The sequence below is a fragment of the Macaca nemestrina genome, chromosome 2 (assembly GCF_043159975.1).
Source record: "Macaca nemestrina isolate mMacNem1 chromosome 2, mMacNem.hap1, whole genome shotgun sequence".
Lineage (NCBI taxonomy): Eukaryota > Metazoa > Chordata > Mammalia > Primates > Cercopithecidae > Macaca > Macaca nemestrina.
In genome coordinates, this window is record NC_092126.1 from 99,310,870 (window position 1) to 99,331,993 (window position 21,124).

Below are 21,124 nucleotides of genomic sequence, written 5' to 3' on the forward strand. Positions count from 1 at the left end.
TGAGCTGGGAATGCACCACTGCACTCCAGCCTGGGTGATAGAGTGAGACCCCCATCTCAAAAAAAAAAAAAAATTCTATTGGGAGTCATGGACCGTCCTCAAGTGGTATGGGAGGGGGAGGTGGTGACAGTATTGACCTGATCAGATTTTGGTTTTTAAAAGATCATTCTGTTCCAGTTGTGGAGAAGGGACTGGAAAGGGAGGTACAGACTGGAAGTTTGGAAAATAGTTTGGAGGTGGTGTAGAAATCCAGGAGATAGCTGAGAAGGGCCTCAACAAGGGTCATGACAATAGTATTAGAAGAGAAGAGCAGGGGAGAGTCACAAGCTACAATTTAGGAGTTATTTTAGCTTACGGAACAAAAAAGAGGGGTCACAGCGATGGCCAAGTTTTTGTCTTAGACAGCATGTAGATGGCAGGTGTCATTTCCTGACAGAGGGGCACAGGATATTGATTCTCCTGTGGCAGTCATCTTTGTAACCGGAAGACAACACTTTTGTGTTTGGTTAATCTTCTCATTCATCCATCCATCCACTGAACATTTATGGACCCCTACTATGGGCCAGGTGCTGTATAGGGCTTGGAGATAAGTGATGAATAAGACAAGCAAGACCCCGCCCCCGCCTCCCCCCCCTTTTTTTGAGACAGAGTTTCATTCTACCTCCCAGGCTGGAGTGCAATGGAACAATCTTGACTCACTGCAACCTCTGCCTCCCCGGTTCAAGTGATTCTCATGCCTCAGCCTCCTGAGTAGCTGGGATTACAGGCATGTGCCACCATGCCCGGCTAGTTTTTATATTTTTAGTAGAGATGGGGTTTCATCATGTTGGCCAGGTTGGTCTTGAACTCCTGGACTTATGTGATCTGCCCACCTTGGCTTCCCAAAGTACTGGGATTACAGGCGTGAGCCACCATGCCTGGCTGAGCCTATACGCTTTTAATAGCTTCACCAAGACCTAACATTGCACCTCTGACCCATGAGGGACGTGGCTTTTAGATATGTTCAAAATGGAAATGCTTCTGTTTCTCCTCTTTCAATGCAGGCATTTTTGGCTAGAAGTGAATGTATTCTATTCCCATGGCCCTTTGTTTTGCACTCTGCTAAACATTTTACACACACCGTCTCCTTCTCTGAGAACCTACCAGTTCTCAGAAGAAGCTTACTGGTAGGTTACTCTAGGACTTCCTTATTGCTACAAACAAGGACATTCACAGATGGAAGCGAATTCTTCTCTGCCTCATCTTCCTTTTGCTTTATCATCGCCAGCACACCACCATCACCACCCGTTTCCAAAGCCTTTAGGAAAAGCCTATAGACATGTGGTACCCTGCAGTTTGAGCTGGGAGATGCAGTCCCCACTCTCCCTGACCACCAGAGAGCCTGAGTGCAATGTTCCTCCTTCTCTTTTGAAGATGTCTCCCCAGCTACTTTACTCTTAGCCCTTGTAGGAGGACCATTGCTGCAGAATGTGGCACTGAGCGTTTGTCTGTTTCATCTCCTATTGTACAAGAATATGGCATCTGAGAGCTGAGAGGCTAGGGTTCATGACTGGCTTTGCCACTCACTGGCTGGGCAAGTTATTTAAATTCTTTGAACCTTCACTTCTTCTACAAAATGGGAACATTATTTTCTACTCACAAAGTTGTGAGGCTTATGTGGCAAATGCAAAGTACCAAGCAGGTGTTTAATGCATAGTAAGTGCTCAGTAGCTCTCCTTCCTTGTTGCTAGGAGACACAATCACTGGAAGAAGACGCATTCCCCAAAGGCTGCAGGGGTAAGGGCGGGTCTCCTGTGGGGAGTCTATCGTAGGTGGCCGATATTTTTTGAAGAAAATAAAACTAACAATGTTTTAATGGCTGCTGGAATGCTTTTTCTGCATCTCTCTTCCTAAGTTGTCTTTGGCCCACCATTTTTTCCCCTCTTATAATCACCTTTCAGCTGGAAATGACTAATCCTGCACCAGCTGTTCTGAGGCTGATTTCCCGTTCCATGAAACTCCTAGGTTCATTGTCAGGCTCTGAACTACCCAGATGAACCCATTCTTGAGGCAGAAGATCCTCCTGTGTGCTCCCAGGGACTCTCAGCCACATGGAGAAATGGCAAAACAAATAGTGACACCATGGCTCAACTCTATTTCTGCGTTTTCTTAGTTGCCCCCTGGCTTATAAGAAAACAACATCAATTGCACACTAGCTAGTTGAATCTTTTCATTAGACAGATGAGAGAAAAAATGAGACTAACTAAAAATGTTCTTTCATGTTTGTCAGCAATTTAGGGCTGGAATCCATCATCCTGACAGCTATGAATAGCCTGTTTTCAAGGATGTCCACAGTGAAACCCAGCTAGCTGCTGGCCATTCACTTTACCAGCAGAGGCTACGTACTCAGCTTCCTATACCACCCCGAGCTTCTGGGGACCCTTTCCTGAGAATCAAGGAAGTTTTAAGGGCAACGGGCTTTTGAAGTTGTCAAAACATGAAAACATTTATTTGGGCTTAGAAGTCTACACAGAGAACACTACAGTTATTTCTAGAAATAGAAGCCCTTGAAGTGAAGGTATTCCTCTTTGTGGTTTGGACTTTGATAATCAGGTTCTCGGAGTGACTCATGCCTCACATAGTTACTTAGGCCTTGGGTGTCAGTTAGCATTAGGTTGGGAGGCCTGGTGAAACAGATGCCACCCACAAGATGGTGTTCTGTGTTGCATGCAGGGAGGGCAGAATGATTTAGTGGAGACCGTGCTGCACCAGCGGGCAAAGCTGCCTCCCAGACCCCATTATCAAACACACCAGCACCTGACTTCATGAGAGTCACTCAGCATCCCTAGGCCTCAGATTCCTCATCTTAAAAATGAAGGGCTTGGGGCCGGGCACAGGGGCTCATGCCTGTAATCCCAGCACTTTGGGAGGCTGAGGTAGGTGGATCATGAGGTCAGGAGATCGAGACCATCCTGGCCAACATGGTGAAACCCAGTCTCTACTAAAAATGCAAAAAATTAGCTGGGCGTGGTGGTGCATGCCTGTAATCCTAGCTACTCGGGAAGCTGAGGCAGGAGAATCGCTTGAACCAGGGAGATGGAGGTTGCAGTGAGCCAAGATCGTACCACTGCACTCTAGCCTGGCGACAGAGCGAGACTCCGTCTGAAAAAAAAAAAAAATGAAGGACTCGGACCAACTGCTTTCCAAGGTTTCTCCAAGCTCCCCAGACACAACTTGAGATGACACAATTCAGAACAGGATGGGAGGACTCACGTGTTCCACAACTGCTGCCATGTAGGAGTGTGGGCCCAAGTATTGTCAGAGCTGACATTTTTGAAAGAGAATCCAGAAATATATTTTCATGTAAAATCTGATTATTGGAATTGGCAACTAATTCAAGTTTTTAAGAACCTAAGCCAAAAACTACACATTTGGGAAAACTGTAGCTAGCCAACAGGACATTTCTGTATATGAATTATAAATTTTCATCAGGTTCATCTCAATTAAAAAACAAAACAAATGGTCTCAATCCCATTTGGGATTTGCTGGGTTATTAGTGGTGTTATTGCTACCACTACTGAAGATAATAGACTAGCATTGGATTACTAAGGTAAATAATAATTTAGCAAATCAGGTATAATAGAAATGCAGAACAGTGAAATGCAATAAGAGTTGAATTATAATTGACTGATAAATATTAGTAATAATATTGACAGTACTTTGCCTGTTAACATTTTACATTACTTGAATCTCAAATACCTTTGGAAGCTTAGTAACTATGTTAACCAAAGTTTACATCAAGAGTTAAAAAAAAAAAAAAAAAAAGCAAAGGCAGGTGGGGTTTGCTCTAAGACCAGGATGTCAAGTCCTATAAGGGGCCCATGACTGTCACCTCACAGGTGCTGCAGAGGCCATCTGTGTTACCCGCACACCCAGCTGCCTTGGCCCATCAGAGAGTGTGTCACCACATCTAATCCACCCTGCATGCTGTCCCCAGCTCTCACTGCTCATCAGAACAGGCACTCAGTGATCCTCAGGCACGGAGCTGTGGATGGAATCATCTTTTCCAAGAGGGGGCAGTGGCCCCTTTGGTTCAAGGGAAAGTGAACACCCAGCAATCAGGAAGGAGGCTTTATAAATAGCTGTTTTTGTACTCTGAATGTGACTCTTGTGCCTGCTGTTCCTGCCAACAGATTTGTGTTGGCTCGATGTGTTTCAGCTTCAAGGGGCAAGGTATTCCCTGGCTTTTTTCCATACTTGGGACAAGACTGGTGTTCATGGCACTCAGAAAAATCTCGGGTGGTGAATGATGGGAAGACTGGAGGCCAGAGACCAGAAAGGGTGGGCAGAGAGATGGAGAACAGGAAAGGGGAGATCTCAAGAAGGGGCTCAGGAAAATAAAAAGACTGAGGAAGGAGGGAGAAACTTGCATAGGATGTATTTTATTGTATAACTATGGAATCCTCTTAATAACCTCTAAAGACACTTCTTGAGTCATTTTCATATGTGAGAAATTAACTGTAAAATCACAGATGACATACTGTTTGCACTTAAAAGGTTTTCAGGGTTCAGGGACTTATAGCTGGGGGATCACAGGTTCCAAAGAGTCTTCCAAAGTATGAATGGAGTCCATGAGCTGCTGTTAATATTTCTTAATGTAAAATAGTATTTGTGCATTTAATCATAATAAAGACAGCATAGACTAACTAGTGGGTTAAATGATAATTTTTTTGATGGGCAATGGAATTAAATCAGTTATATCAGTTACTGCTTGGTAACCAGAGACACGGATTGAATGGCAATTGAATCCTGAATAATAAAAATGGGGAAACAAATGATTATTTAGAACAGCTTTATGGCTGACAAAAGTCTTATTCAATATGGCACCCATGGTGGGAGGCAGTGGGAGAATGAATAAAAATAGTGCACTATTCCATAGTATAAGGGTACATGTAAAATTACTACTCTAAACCAGGGATGGCTGGTGGTTCTCTTCTAAGCTATGGCAGCCTTCTCATGGTACAGCTTAAGAAACCGAGATCAGTTCTTGATGATGCAGCTGGGAGGTACGGAGCTGGAATACAAACCCCGTCTTCCAGCTCATACTCCTTACTGGTTTACTCTCCCTGGCTCCTGTTGCTATGCCCCAGAGGCACCTTAGAGAAACAGAAAAGTCAACCAAAGTCACCAGAGCTAGTGACTGCAAAGCTGTGAGTCATTCTCATTCATGCTTGTGGGCTGGGTTTACTCACATCTACCACATGGGCCACCTATATGGCTGTAGGATTCCAGCTTGAGGTAGGCTGGGACCCTGACACTCTTTAGCAGAGTCAGTGATCTGGACCTCCCCATTGGTCTCCAGTCTCCACTCTTGTCCCAGACTAACAAAGGGCCAAACTCATGAGCCTCGTGTGTAGAGCAGCCTCCATACCCCTTCAAGGGTAATTCTGGGTACCTAAGAATCTACTGCCTCTGAACAGTGACCCTTCTCTTCCATATAAGAGAGTGTGTTTCTGTGGACCAAGGACACATTCTCCTTTGATAGGCTCTCCGAATTCTGTCTGGCACCTGACAGTATCTCCTCCTAAGGGCAGGACTCCAAGCACGAAGACTGCCAAAGTCTGAAATCGGATCCTTTCCCAGTGCAGCACACAAGGACACACGTGTGCACGTGCGGGCACACACACAGGCCGCAACAAGAAGGTTTCTCTGAGACTCATGATCCACTGTTACCAAATGTGCTCGCAGACACTGCCCCTCTGAGGCCAGAGAGTCTCTCCAAAGGCCCAGCATCCTGACTGGACAATGGCCGGCCGTGTGCTGTGAAAGGCACCACTTTGGGGGTGGCCCTCAGGGGAGAATGCTGAGGGAAAGGCAAGGCCAGGACCATGTTGTCAGGGGTTTCCTTTCCTGATGGCCTTGGTCTCCAGGGTGTTTGTCCAGTTAGTATCTGTCCTCGCCAAGAGAAAATAGCTCCTTTCCCTCATCCAAAAGGAAAAAGGAAAGAAAGAAGAAACCCTCACAGTTTGGCTGCTTCTTAGCAATCCTTTCTCCCTTTGAAGAGTTATTCATGGAAAGAAAATCCCCTTCAGGCCGATTTGGCGGAGGCTGGAGGGCACGGAATAAGCTTGCTCTTGGCAGTTATCAGAGAGCAAAGTCAAATACTGGGACAAAAAGAAATCCCTGCCTGGAGGGACGGGGAAAAGGCGGACAGGAATGCTCACTGCTGAGGTTCTGTAGTGATTCCTTAGCTGTGCTTTCCAGCATTTACACATCCATCAGCCCTGGGAACTGGTATCTGAAGGCAAAGGGGACAGTGAAGACACAGGTGGGCGAGGCCTCGTGTTAGAACTTGAGCCTTGAAGGCTTAGAGAAGGTAGCTGCCCTGTTGGAGCTGAGCCTCTCGCTGTGGAAGGTGACTTCCTGGGTCCCAATCAACCAAGACTAAAATGTGGAACTGTCTGGAGGAGCAGAGGCAAACCCTGGAAGCAGGTCCACACCCTCACAGTACCGTGACCGCCAAGTGGGTCCTGAGGGAGCCAGCTGAGTTCTGCCAGCCCCCAGCTGTTGGGAGGAATCTCACTTCCCACTTCACAAATGTTGACTGTGGGTTTGACCTGCACTGGCTGCTTTCTACACTCAAAGGTCCTGCTCTTTTGATCCTCACATCTACCCCCTGTGGTAGGTACTACGGTGGCTATTTGTAGATGTGTGAGATGGTTGTTCCTTGGCAAACCTACAGCTAGACTGGAATGGGATCGCAGAGTCTGAGGGGATGCAGGCTGACTGATCCTGTTCTCCCCTCTTGCTCCCCGCCAGTCTTTCTGAACACGAGGCAGTGCCTGCTTTATGATAGGTCGGGTTACAAAAGTTCCTTGGTTAAGCCAGTTGTTTGTCACTCTGAGCACATTTCCCCATAGAAACAATGTTATGTTGAGGTTGGATTCCCAGGCTAACCCACAAGAGTCAATTAACCCATCAGATACCCAAAATACAATGTCTTGTTTTGGAGAGAGCTTACTGGAGCTGAAGGAGCTGTGGTGAGAAGGCAGAAAGGCCTGGGTTCAAGCCACAGTTCAGTCATTTACTTGCCATGTGCCCTTGGGCAAATCATTTAGTCTGTCTCTTTATTTCTATATTTTTGAATTGACACAATATGACCTACCTTGCAGGGGTTGCTGGGAATATTAATTAAGAATACACACACATGGTTGGGCATGGTGGCTCAAGCCTGTAATCCCAGCACTTTGGGAGAGCAAGGCGGGTGGATCACTTGAGGTCAGGAGACAGATGACACCCTCTCTTTACTAAAAATGCAAAAATTAGGCCGAGCATGGTGGCTCCTGCCTGTAATCCCAGCACTTTGGGAGGCCGAGGCAGGTGGATCATGAGGTCTAGGAGTTTGAGACCAGCCTGGCCAATACGGTGACACCCCATCTCTACTAAAAATACAAAAATTAGCCAGGCATGGTGGCGGGCACCTGTAATCTGAGCTACTTGGGAGGCTGAGGCAGGTGAATCGCTTGAACCTGGGAGGCAGAGGTTGCAGTGAGCCAAGATCATGCCACTGCACTCCTGCCTGGGCGACAGAGTGAGACTCTGTCTCAGGAAAACAAACAACAACAACAACAACAAAAAAGCACAAAAGAATACACACACATGTATGTCTCATGATATACACTCCAATAAAGGCACAGTAGAACTCCAATCCTGTATATAAAACTGGTTTTGTGGTCTCATGATTCTGAGTTCCAACTTAAAGTACAGGGAGCACATCTTTTCTGCTGAATTTGGATTGGGGATCTTTGCTTTCCTCAACTTCCTGGGAAAGAAACCTGGAGACTCTTCTACCCTACATCCCTGGTGGTGACCCTGAAGTCTGGGCTGGAGTTCTACTTAGGAAGGGAATGGAGATGCCAGAGGGAGACTGTGAAGTAGCAAAAGCGGAAGGGTAGCAGAGAGCACACACTGAAGTATGTGTCCTGTGTCTTTCTTTTGCGATCATAAAACTCCAGGTTGGTCTGTTTATTTCCGCCTATGTTTCCTGTGCCTTCCACACCATCGGCCGGTTAGAGGCATCTTGTCTAGAATTAAGTCCACAGTAAGTCATTCCCTCATTGTTTCCCTTACCTTTCCCATCATGGAATTGCTAGCAAGGCAAGTCAAAAATGCACTCGATAGGGCAGATGCCTGGATAAATACCCCCCTTCTCTTCCCTATTCCATCTTCTTCCTGTGCCAGTTTAAAAAATCTTAAATAGAAAAGCATGAGCCAGAGCCTCGCTCTGCCTGAGAAGACTGTGGTAGACCCTGCCAGCAAAATCCTTTCTATTTCATCCTTTTGAAAATCTCATCCATATGCTCTCTACTTTGCTTCCACTCTGACGTTTGTGACTTCTTATTCTTGTGTATACATCCTTGCCACCCATTTCAGAGACTACGGTTTATGTGAACTTGTCATCCTCACCTGGCCTGATGGTGCTGCTGTGCGTCCTGCCCCACCATGTCTCTGTCTGCAATCTCTAAGGTCATGCTCTTCTCCCCTAAAGAACACGACTAATTCAGTTTGGCCCTCTCACTATGCGGTTGGCAAATGCGTCCCAGTTGTAGGTGTGGCCCCAGTGGTCCTCCCTGCCAGTTCCTTGGGAGAGCTGCTTGGTATCACCTTAGCCATGCCTCTTAATTGTAGCTTGCACCTGCTGCCCTTCTGCGGGCTGTGATTTTAGAGTTTAATTTGAACACTCTACTTTATCCTACTTAAATCTCATTTTAAAGCTCTTCTGTTTGGTCTTCAAGTATCTGGCCAAAAATATTCCTCTTGGTTTATGTGATAAGCTCCCAATTCCTTGCCAGGGTCCTCTCATTCCAGCATCAAAATCCATGGTCCAGAAGAACAGTCGTTTTCAGATGAGCTACAGAGCAGCTCTGTGTTCCCCATATGTGCCTGTTTCTTCTAAAATTATGACTCATGGCTGAGGAAGAGACTAAAGCATTGCCTTTGCCCGTGTCCCTTGGCTTCCTACCCAAGACATCAAAGGTCACTAGAGATACTAACCAGGATTCTTCCAAATGTGTCATTTGCCACCATGCCCGCAGGCAGACAGGAGAAAGAGTCTGTAAGTTACATGAATATGTACACTTGAATGCAGGGGCTTTCACCAATGTGAATTCAGTAAAATATTGGTCTCAAGAGGCTCTGGGGTAAGGGGATGCTGTGGTCAGGTAAATTTGGGAAATGAAATAGTTTCTCTTGCTTTTGTGTGATCTCAGCAGGTTAGAATCTACGTTAAAAGCTCTACAATATCAAACAGAAAAGAATTATGTTTAACTCAATTTTCTAAGTGTATTCAATGACTGACACCCCCCCCCATATTCTTGTGAATTTCCTTTTAACATCCTGTGGAATGCATTTTAACCAATGCTACATACTTTAATACATGCTGGAAGAAGACAATCTGGGTAGCTACCTCTGCAGGCTCATCAGGAGTTGAACCTCATGATAAGTCTGTTAGCTGCTCTGTCTCCCTTCTCCAGAAGGTCCAAATTTATCCTCCTTGTGCAGAGACTATACTTTTAATTTTTTATCCAAACAGGAATTAGGCATTTCCTCTTTATTTCCATATCTATTTATTAATCAGAGCGACTTTTCTTTATGTTCTCTTTGCCCTCCTGAGTACCTTTTCTTTCTGAATCATTTCTTTCTTTTTTTTTTTTAAAGTGTATTTTATTTACTTATTTTTTTGAGGCAGGGTCTCACTCCATTGCCCAGGCCACAGTGCAAGTGGTATGATTATATTAATAGTTCCCTGCAGCTCTGAAATCCTGGGCTGAAACAATTCTCCCCTCTCAGCCTCCCAAAGTGCAGGGATTACAGGCATGAGCCACCGCGCCTGGCCCTGAATCATTTTTTTTAATGACATCTAGGAACCCTTTGTCAATGCTTTTAAATTCTCCTCAAGCCCATTCATTCTCTCCTTCGGCAGAAGACCAGTTCACATTTACAGCACCAATAATTTGTGACCAAGGTCAAGAAAGAAAAATAAACAATTGGCCCCCATCACAACCCTAAGATTATATTTCCTGGGCATCCACGTGACAACTTGGAGGGCCAAGGCTCTTATGGGGCCTGGCAATGTGTTTATTTGGCTTGCACAGTGGTGTTTAAAATTGGAAAATTTTACATACACACCTGAAGCCCAGCTTCTCTTGAGAAATCAGATCTGTTAATACTGGATTGCTTTCCAACCTGGCAACAATCGACTGCCACTGAGAACTGGCTGCTCCCTTTACACAGGTCTCAGGCTAGAGTTCTCACCACTCCCTAGAGCCTCACATCTACCCACTTCTCTCATTTACACGAACTGCCTGCTTCTGCACGCGTTTGGATTTGTGACCCCTCATATAGACCTCTGTAGTTTTCCCCTGGGAATTTCCCTGGAAGATGCTTCAAAAGTGTCTACGCTACTTTCTTCCTCAGATCCTTCCTGTCTGAGCTGCTGGTGTCTTTGGTCATGAGTCCTAATACATGTCTGATTTCAAGGGTTGACCAGCTGCAGCAGGGTGACAGATGAATCATATTGGCATTTGCAAAGATCACACGCACAGAAATAAAATATCATCCAAATCTACCTCTTCCAGGAAATAATATTGCAGTTGCTCTGTGTTTGGAAGTTAGGGCACAACCTGGTAGATAGATCAACTATTCCACAATTATGGAACACTGAGAAATGAACTTGACTCTAACTATTAGAAAAGTAGCCTAAGCTCACATTTATCTTTTCCCTGAACTCACTACTTTGTACGAACCATGATTATTGTGAATTTTAAGATTATACCACGAAGTCTTGATTATTAAGGGACAAGTTCTTTAGTAAGTAGATTATCCAATCCTTCAAATTTCTTCTTTTCTCACCCTTTGGCTGTTAACCATTTCATTTTTCTTTAGTGCAATTTTTACCAGTTGTGGAGATGGGGCCAGAGGGGGAAATGAGTACAAAGCATGAACCAAAACGTCAGCTCAAATCAGAGGGCATCCTGTGGTGTCATCTCCACCCCAACCCTGCATATACCCACAGAAACCATGATTAAGAGCAGCCGCTCCCCCTCTCCCCATCCAAGTTCAGGGGCAAGGTGGTACAGAAGAGGAAAGGGGGAACCTGACTAATTGCAACACTGTGTTGAGAGCTCCAATGAAAGTTTCACTGAGATCAACAGTTGGCGGTTTTCATTTACCCAGGACTTTCTCACTCCCTCTTACTCTATGGTAACCCAAAACTGGAGATTACGGACCCACTTTCAGCTTATTGAGTTCAAAGGCAAGAAAGGGTACTTGGCTTGATTGGCAGTTTGGAATGCTCTCCAAACAGGCCCACTTTCAGGATTAAAGGGACACTCCATTCAACAGAATAGAAAACATCTTGTTACTAGACAGTGAAGAATTTCAATCTAAGTGTAGGTTCAATAAACATGAATATTCAGCAATTACGTAAGTCCCTGCTGTGTTAGTAATTTGAAGGTATAAGTACATTCTTGAAGTGAGAAGAGCCCCTCTTTCATTGAAGAGCATTAGAAGATTGGGAAAATGCCTTCTTAGTAAAATGTGAAGTGGTAAATACCCCCTACCCCCTTCAAATTTAAACACTCCTACAATCTTCAAAGTAGAGATCTATAGTCTTCAAAGTAGAGGTTTGATGACCCCCTTTGGAGGAGCGTTTATAGAGGGGATGCTTATACTGAGAAGGGGGTTGAAATCTAAAGTCCTATCCAAATCTAGGAGTCTATAAGTTACTATTACAGACAGGAACCATGACAGCGTGCACTAAAATTAGAGATTCTACAATGGATTCTCATATACTGCTACATGTTCTCCTTACAAATCCCCGTAGTAATCAATAGCTTCATACCAATACCTGATAAACTTCAAATCCATTGACTTATTTACTCTAATTCTTACAGGCACCTTGTCAGGCAGTTGTAATTTCCATTTTACACATCAGAACATTAGGAATCAGAGAAGCGAGTAACCTTCCCAATGGCACACAGTAAGTAAGAGGCAGAGTAAGGGCTGAAACTGAGTTCTTTTGATGTTGAATGCAATGAAACTCAGGAATTTGCATCTGTATTTCACATGAGGGTGACACGACCTGGCGTAACAGAGTTGTAAAGCCATTTGCTCCGGGTTTCTGTGAAATAACTTACTTATTTCACGGAAGAGCGCATTTCCTGATGAGTACAGTGAAAGCTTGCTTTTGAAATTTCCTTTGGCCCAATAATAAGTGCATTACAGCTTTTTTTTTAGTAAATGCTGATTTAAATGGGGAATTAAAATTAATCACTTGAATCTTTTCTGAGAACATCTATTACCTTTTTGCCTTGTTTTTAAATTTCTTCATAATAAAATACATGCAATTATGAAAAGTTTAAAGAAAATATGGAGGACTGAATATGCTAATCATATCAGCTCTAAATACAGATATGGACTCTGTTGTATCACCAAAATACCCTTATGCAAAAGGGCAACAATTTTCTGAAGTTTTAATTAGTAAAGTACAATAGAAGGCCAATAAACTCTGACAGTATTTTTTCTGGATATAAAAACAAAGAGACATGTTAAACTAAGTTTAAAAGCCTCCTAAGTTGCCCTCTCCCTGAAGGCATCTGAAACCGTGGTGGTGAGGAAGGGAGAAAGACATGTGGATTCTTTTTTTCAGTATGGATTTCTACTTCACAACCAAATAGCATGCTTTAAAGCTCAGGCTTTATAAGAAAGCTCTGTCGCTGGTTTCCAGTTTTTCTAGCCCTGATGTGTACTGACTCCTCCAGGGCAGCAGAGCTGGCTCCTTCATCTCTCTCCTGATGCCCCTCTTCCTTCTGTCTCCCCACAGGGATTGCCTCTTTTCTGGGTCTTTCTGACTAACACTCTGTCTGTACTATTCTAACATTTCATCAAGGTTCAGTATCTTAAAGTCCCAGTGATTCTAGGAGCCCTGAAAGTTTGGCTCCAGAAATACTTTGAAAGGTAAGCCACTCCTTCATTAATCTATTCAAAAAGCACTTACTGATGGATACCCTCACTATCCACTCACCCATTCCCAGGATAAGATGCAAACTCTCGTACGGACCACCGAGATCTGCTGCAACTGCTCCCTGCTGCCTTTTCACTCCACCTGGGAACCTCCGGCCTCTCCACTAGTGTGATGATGGAGGCAAAGATTGGCGTGATTGATACATCTACAAGCTAAGGATGTCAGACTGCTGGCAACCACTAGAAGCAAGCAGAGAGGCACAGAAATCATTCTATCTCAGAGCCTGGGGAAGGAGTCAACCCTGCTGACATCTTTCAGACTTGTAGCTTTCTTTTTCTTTTCTTAAGACAGAGTCTCATTCTGTCACCCAGGTTGCAGTGCAGTGGCATGATATTGGCTCACTGCAACCTCCGCCTCCTGGGTTCAAGCGATTCTCATGCCTCAGCCTCCCGAGTAGCTGGGATTACAGGAGTCCGCCACCACGCCCGGCTAATTTTTGTATTTTTAGTAGAGACGGGGTTTCACCATGTTGGCCAGGCTGGTCTTGAACACCTGACCTCAAGTGATTCGCCCGCCTCAGCCTCCCAAAGTGCTGGGATCACAGGCCTGAGCCATCGCGCCAGGCCAGACATGCAGTTTTTAGAACCACAAGCGAATAAATTCCTGCTGTTCTAAGCCACCCAGTTGTGGTGTATTGTTATGGCAGCCCAGCACACTGATACAGTTGGTATTAACTTCTGTATGTGCTCATCTTCCCAGCTACACCCACGAACTCCTGAAAAGCAGGGGCTGTGGTGCTCCATCGTCCCTCTCAGACCTAGCATGATGCTAACACAAATAGATGCTCAATGCATTTTGGCTGAATGAAGAAACATGCTTGGCACCACCCTTCTGGATTTAGTTCAGTGGATCCCGAAGAGAGTCAGACTCCTCTCCAAGTGAGAAAGCTTATGAACAAGTTGGAGACATAACAGTAGTTTAGCATCCCAAACAATAAATTATAGAAGACAAAGAGGGTGCAGCAAAGTGGGACAGAATGTGTCAGAAACATTGAAGATGGGCCGGGCGCAGTGTCTCACGCCTGTAATCCCAGTGCTTTGGGAGGCCGAGGTGGGCGGATCACGAGGTCAGGAGATCAAAACCATTCTGGCCAACGTGGTAAAATCCTGTCTCTACTAAAAACGAAAAAATGTGCCGGGAGTGGTGGCAGGCGCCTGTAGTCCCAGCTACTTGGGAGGCTGAGGCAGGAGCATTGCTCAAACCTGGGAGGTGGAGGCTGCAGTGAGCTGAGATCACACCATTGCACTCCAGCCTGGGCGACAGAGTGAGACTCTATCTCAAAAACAAACAAACAAAACAACAACAAAAGAACATTGGAGATGGAGTCTAAGAGAAAGTGGAGTACAAAATGGGTTGGTCAAGTAGGTTGGTTCAGAATATTCTGTGCTGCATTTTGAAACAAGTGATGACTAGGCCACAAGAGGAGATGTCGTCTAGGTTGAGGGATTGAGGGCCTGAGAGCAGCGGTGTGGGGAAGGTAAGAGTAACGGAGCATGCAAGCAAGAACTGAGGCTGGTGTTTGAAGAGGAGAATGTTAGAAAGGGCACTAAATGCAAGCATGGGATGTAACACGGGATGGGGCTGAGGGAAGTAGGTGTTTGTGCAGCAGCAACAGGACCACAAACGTATCCCGGGGAGACTAACGAACGGGCAGCTCTAGGCAGGGTGGGCCTGAGTGGGAAGGGCATCGAGATGGGCCAGAGGGTGGCTGAGGAAATCCTGAGGATGGGACATCTTGGGGACCAATTGGGAACCGAGGAGCACAGGGGGCAAGCGGTCTCACAAGTAAAGAAAATTGTGCAGTTAAACAGTGCAGCTTGGTCAGTTGTGGAATGGGAGGCAGAGAGCTCCCATCTGGGTAGCGACCTGGTGGGTGCAATGAGTCCGCCCCTGGGCTCAGAGAAGGTGGTGTGTTTATCATCCCAGATGAATGGAACTCTCTGTTTTTGGAAGCCTTTGCAAGACATTCCAAAGCTACTCTCAATAACTCATTTCAGTCTTTAATATGTCTCCAGGCCAGAAGATTCCTGCTCCCATCCAAAAGACAATTCTTTAATTTTAGAGCACATTTTTTCCCTCTCTCATTCTTTCCTGAACTGAGATGAAGAGTAAGGAGGTGTAGTCACTATTTCCAGTTGTGAATCCTTCACACACTTGAGGCCCATTCCCAGCACATTCGCTGTTTCTCTCCAGGAAAAGTGATTTTGGATGACTTGTGGCTTTCTCATTGACCCTATAATCATATCTGTGGCTCTTTTCTAGTCTTTTTTTTGGGTGCATCTTTGGTCATGGGGCACAAAACTGGGCACATGGAGAGGCAGGGAAGTGTGGCAGGGCAAGAGGAGTTGTGGAATAGACAGGCCTAGATGCGAATAGCAGCTTCCCTAGTAACTAGTGTGGTCTGGAGCAAGTTCCATCTTCTCTATGAGCCTCACTTTTCTCATCTGTAAGATGGATCAATAATACTTACATTTGGTGAGTTGTGCCAGTTAAAAATATTGTACATGAGATCCTTGAAAGCTCTCAATAAATGATGGCTACTATTGTTGGTATGGGTTGGAGCAGAACTGATTACACTGGGAAAACCACCTCTCTAAACACTTTAATAAATGACATGGTTATTCATGCTTTAAAAACTATACTAGGCCGGATGTGGTGGCTCACGCCTGTAATCCCGGCACTTTGGGAGGCTGAGGTGGTTGGATCACCTGAGGTCAGGAGTTTGAGAGAAGCCTGGCCAACATGATGAAACCCTCTCTCTACTAAAAATACAAAAAAATTAGCCGAGCATGGTGGCACATGCCTGTAATCCCAGCTACTCAGGAGGCTGAGGTAGTAGAGTTGCTTGAACCCTGGAGGCGGCCATGTCAGTGAGCTGATATTGTGCCACTGATTCCAGCCTGGGTGACAGAGAGAGACTCCATCTCAAAAAAAAAAAATGAAAACAAAAACGATGTTACTGCATAGTTCAGAAGGCAACTCTTGCTATCTCTGATGGTCAGATAAAACACAAACTGGTTCCTTTGAGATACAGCAAAACTATGGGCAGGACCAAGAATCGTGTTGAAAGGATAAAATATTTTTCATTACCCTGTGCAATAGTAGAGCTGCATAACATATGAAATAGTTATTTCAACTGTGAAGGGACTTGGATAATGGTATCTTTAAAGCACTCAATGACTGAACCAAAGCATTGGGACTTTTTACTTGGAAAAGACCAATACAACTCCTACAGCCGATGAACTCACTCCATTCAATTCCTTTCTATCATCTTCCCTTCATAACCTATAAATGCTAGTATGTTAATAACCTTTTAAACTAGTGTTTACGGCGTGATCTCAAGTCAATAAAATTGTGCAATTAAAGTGTTGAAAGAAAATATGTTATAGTGCTGAGTTTATTTTTTGGAGGAGGGGATGAAAAATATGATTTTTTTACAATGAGCCTCAATGACTTATATAAAGAAAAATTATTTAAAAAATGGTATGTATAGCTTTATAAAAACACTTTATCATAAATATTTTAACGTATATATATCAAGTTAACTGCTGTAATGCACCAAAATGGCAATATTGTGTTTCTCCATGATGGGACTATGAGTGACTGGTTTTTTTTCTTACTTTAACTTTTCTGAACGTTCCAAATTATTTATAATGATATTGCAATGTGCTATATAATACTTATGATGTATTATTAAATCACATAATGATAAATATATTGATATTTTATTGAAAAACTTTTAATTAAGAGAAATGACGAGAAAAATAATTCCATATATTTCTACATTGATGACTCACACCCTATTTAATATTAAATAGATTTTTATCTGCCTATATTAGATAATCACCAACATTCAGAGTTTTAAGGGCTTCTGAATCATCTAACATGATTATTATCTGATATAGGATCTCTTTTTAATAAGAATATTAATAACAATCATAATAGCTACCACTGATGTGCCCGACTCTGTAATAAACACTTTAAGTGCATTGTTCCACTAGATCCTCGAAATAAGCCTATGAGGTTAGCAGGCAGAACAATGCCCTGAAGATGTCCACGTTCTGATCCCCAGAGCCTGTGAGTATGCTAGGTTACGTGACAAAGGGGGAATTTAGGTTGCAGATGGAGTTTAAGTTGACAGTCAACTGACCTTGAGATGGGGAGAGGATCTTGAATAATCTGGGTGGGTTCAGTGCAATCAGCGTTCTCATAAGTGGAAGAGGGAGGCAGGAGAAAGAATGTCAGAGGGATGCCATATGAGAAGGACTCGACTGGCCACTGCTGGCTTCAACAATGGGAGGGGGCCAGGAGCCAAAGAGTGGTGATGCCTGGAAAAGGCAAGGAAACAGCTTTTTCCCCAGACTCTCCAGAAAGGAATGTAGCCCTGATGCACCTTGATTTTAGCCCAGTGACACCTATTTCAGACTTCCGACCTCCAGAACTGTAATACAGTAGTGCTAGTTTTTGTTGTTGTTGTTGTTGTTGTTGTTTTTGAGATGGAGTCTCCCTCTGTTGCCCAGGCTGGAGTGCAGTGATGTGATCTCGGCTCACTGCAAGCTCCACCTCCCAGGTTCACGCCATTCTCTCGCCTCAGCCTCCCGAGTAGCTGGGACTACAGGCGCCCGCCACCACACCCGGCAAATTTTGTTTTTGTATTTTTAGTAGAGACGGGTTTTCACCGTGTTAGCCAGGTTGGTCTTGATCTCCTGACCTTGTGATCCGCTTGCCTCGGCTTCCCAAAGTGCTGGGATTACAGGTGTGAGCCATTGCGCCCGGCCAGTAGTGTTGTTTTAAGTCACTAAGTTTGTGGCAGCTCATTACAGCAACAATAGGAAACTCATATAATATTATACTCCAGTTTTACAGGTGAGCAGACTGAGGTTTAGGAAGAGTAACTTGGTCAAGGTCACACATGGTGGTTAATGAGGACTCCTGGATTTGAATCCAGGTTGTCTGATCATGGAACCTCTCCTATTGGGCACTTGCTTCCAAAATGATCGCCAGCATGGGCTTGCACGCAAAACATGAAAACTCATCACCTTCCCCAATAGCTCACTGCACTTGAGGATGCCTCTGACCAGTAGAATTGATGTCCTATTTGGGGCTCAACCCAGTCTTGCATTCCAGTCACCTTTTCATTGATTTATTGTGCAAAATAACACAATTCCTGCTTTATAAGAAAAGCCTTTTAAATATTTGAGGCCAATAATCACTCCTCTCTAAGGCTTCTCTTCTTTGGGTGAAACAATTCCAGATTCAGCCTTTTCTTCGAAGACATCTAAAGTTCTAGCACCTTCTCAACCACTCCCTTCTGGAAAGTATCCAGACTGTTAACTCTCACTTTAGGATCCAGTCAGTTCCTACCTTACTTTGAATTTGTGTGCTTTGATTTTCTTCCATAAGGTTATCGTGCTAGCCTCAACTCTTGTGAACTTGATTACATACTACATCTTGAGCTCTTCGATGGAAATATTTCTAGAAATCAATCAGTCAGTAAATACTGATAACTAGGATTATCTGGCCTATAGTCTTGAAAACATAGCGTGCTTTCAAGTTCCTTCTGGTATGATCGCAAACTGATTCTACTCTTTGTTGACATGAATAAGACCTTTCCTGTTCTAGCCTGGCAGGGGCTAGAAGAAAAGCCCATTAAGTTACAGAAAGAAACGGTTCTGGCCAGTGGGTAACCTTGTAGGGAGGCTTGAGATGCCACAGGCTGCTGCTGTGCAACAGTTGAGAGGTTGTGCTGTCTGTTCCCATGCGGACTGGGGACCCAGGAGGAAAATGAAGGGATTGTTAAGAGTCAATATGATTTCATCATATTATTTAAAATACTGTGAACGTTAGGGCAGAGAGAACTGCACACAAATATTAATAACAGACTCCCCAAATCTTTGATCATCTACCACTTTAGATGATCCACGTGGTTGCTCCCTTATTTCTTCGAATAAACAAGGCTTAACTATAAACAATCATCATGAACAACAACAACAACAAAAAACCCTGGACTTCTGCAGTTGTGTAATGAGCATCTGATGAAAAAAACATGAACCCATATTTCATTCATTTTACTCTCTGCATCTCTCGCAAAGAGGGGTGGGGAGGGTGGGGGACAAAACATTTTTGTGGCTTAGTATCTAAACATTCAAGTAATTAAGTCAGTTGCTCTGTCAGAATTGACTTGAAAGTCAAAGGTTCTTGAGCACAAAACATAAGGTTTGCATTTCTTTATAAATACCTACAGGAATAAGAAAAAACATAGAAAATGCCACAATTAAATTCATTTGGGGCTTTTCTGAATCCCAGATATTTAAGAAAAATAGTTTGCTATATTGAGGGAAGCAGGTGCAGACAGTCTGGACCTCTGGCTACCTACAGCAGGTCTCTTTTGAGGTGCCAAATATTAGATGAAGAGAGGCAAAGCCCAATTCAGGGCACAGAATGAAGACTTTGATGGCAAGGATTTTTAACTTTGCTATATTTGCTGCTGTTGAACCTTTATGCCTTGAGAAAGTCACACATCTGGGTTGTAATAGTGGGCTACCTCACAGGGCGCCAGGAAAGAACAACTTAGAAGGGTTTCATTTTTAGATATAAGAAGAAAATCTTATGTAAATCGTGATATATTTTATGCTTGTGACGGCAGAGCATACCGCAGGTATTCAAGACAGGAAACCCTTCCTTTCATTTTCAGAACTGTATGACTTGAGCTTTGTCAGTTTCTATTTGGTTTCCCACAGAACATCTCTGTCTTTATCTGAGGTCAGGGTTGGGGAGAGGTATGTGGTGGGTGAGGGGAAAGAAGTATCCGTGAGGGAGGGGTAGTCATATCCCCAGCATCTGACCACAGGGCCACTTGCCTACCTGTCATGCAGTCCATGACCCCTGCTAGTAAGCCAGAAGCACCCAGAGAGCACATGGAATCTGTCTTGCCACTCTCCTTTACTCACTCCTGCCTTGTTCCTCCTGATACCATTTCACCTGGGGTCTGTGACCCCCTCCCTTGATCCTGCTAGCCCGGACTTGGCACTGGACTTCAAATCTCTAGAGTTCAGATCCCCAACCTCCGCCTCTCGGACCTCCATGGAGCCAGTGAAGGGGATTTCCTCTAGAGCTTCTGTCCTGCAGAATCCAAACCAACCAAACTGGTGCCATATTCCCAACCCCAAGAGAAGGATTTGGGCAGATTCAATGCATCACTGCTGGGGTCTCCTCCAACTTTTCAGGTTAAAGGCCATGTCAATAGAGCATTGATTCTATGATAACTGAATCCCATTTGCCACTCCATTTAAAAAAACCCATTTATTGTCAATACTTTATTGTCAATTTAAGGCAATGCTTGTTATTTAATGATATTCAACAACAAATGTTTATGGCGAACCTACTATGTACTATGAAAACTTAGGTATTATGTCACTAAATACTTATAGCAACATTGCAAGATTTTCAAAAGAGGCAGCAAAGGATTAAGAAGATTAACTTGCCCAAGGTCACATAGCTAATACGTGGCAAAGCCAAGTTTTGATGCCAACTTACTCTATACCCTGCTGCCTTCTTCTATAGTTACTGAGTGCTTAGTTATTTACAAGGTATATTTCCAACCTCTTAAAAACTCAAGCTACATTAGGGCTTCTGGGGAGCCCCTCATCAGTGACTCCATGGGACCTGCTCCAAGAAAGCTAATATTTCAGAACCTGTTAATTACTCAAGGGCTTTTGAGAAAGGTGGTCAGCTTCTAGTAGGAATGAAGCACTGCTTCGGTCCCTTTGAAGGGTCTAACAGGAAATAACTTGCTTCAGCCTCAACTGCTGAGAGACATAGTCAAGTGGATACACTCAACAGGTTTAGAATAACACATTCCTCAAGTACTCTGAGTTTCTAACCAACAATGAAAACATTCCATGCTTAGACTTCTCTTTCTAGACACTCACTGACAGTGACATTAGAATTAGGTGGTTTTTATGTATAGATTTCGTATGGCAAAACTCTTCATGGAGACTTAATCTAGAAACTTCATGGTGGCTGGGGTTTGGCTATCTGGAAGACTTTGATGGGATTCTT

The 21,124-nt window shown here is 44.1% G+C and overlaps 1 protein-coding gene across 12 annotated transcripts in view; it reads right to left on the reverse strand.

Moving 5' to 3' along the window:
- The window catches only part of LOC105480158 (diacylglycerol kinase gamma), a 213,552-nt gene that overhangs the window by 67,915 nt on the left and 124,513 nt on the right, over nt 1–21,124 (reverse strand). Inside the window, exons 21-22 of one of the 12 annotated variants that reach the window (XR_986315.3) lie at nt 17,214–17,391; nt 667–13,242 (exon numbers count right to left, since the gene is read on the reverse strand). The exons of 10 other annotated variants lie outside the window; for them this stretch is intronic. Coding sequence is in view for 1 of the 2 variants with exons in the window: in XM_011738676.3 (XP_011736978.2) it covers nt 17,271–17,391 (121 nt within the window). In the remaining variant the exon portion in view is untranslated. Of the gene's footprint in view, nt 1–666; nt 13,243–16,835; nt 17,392–21,124 lie in introns of those variants that run through there. One more of the 12 variants, XM_011738676.3, reaches the window with a different exon arrangement.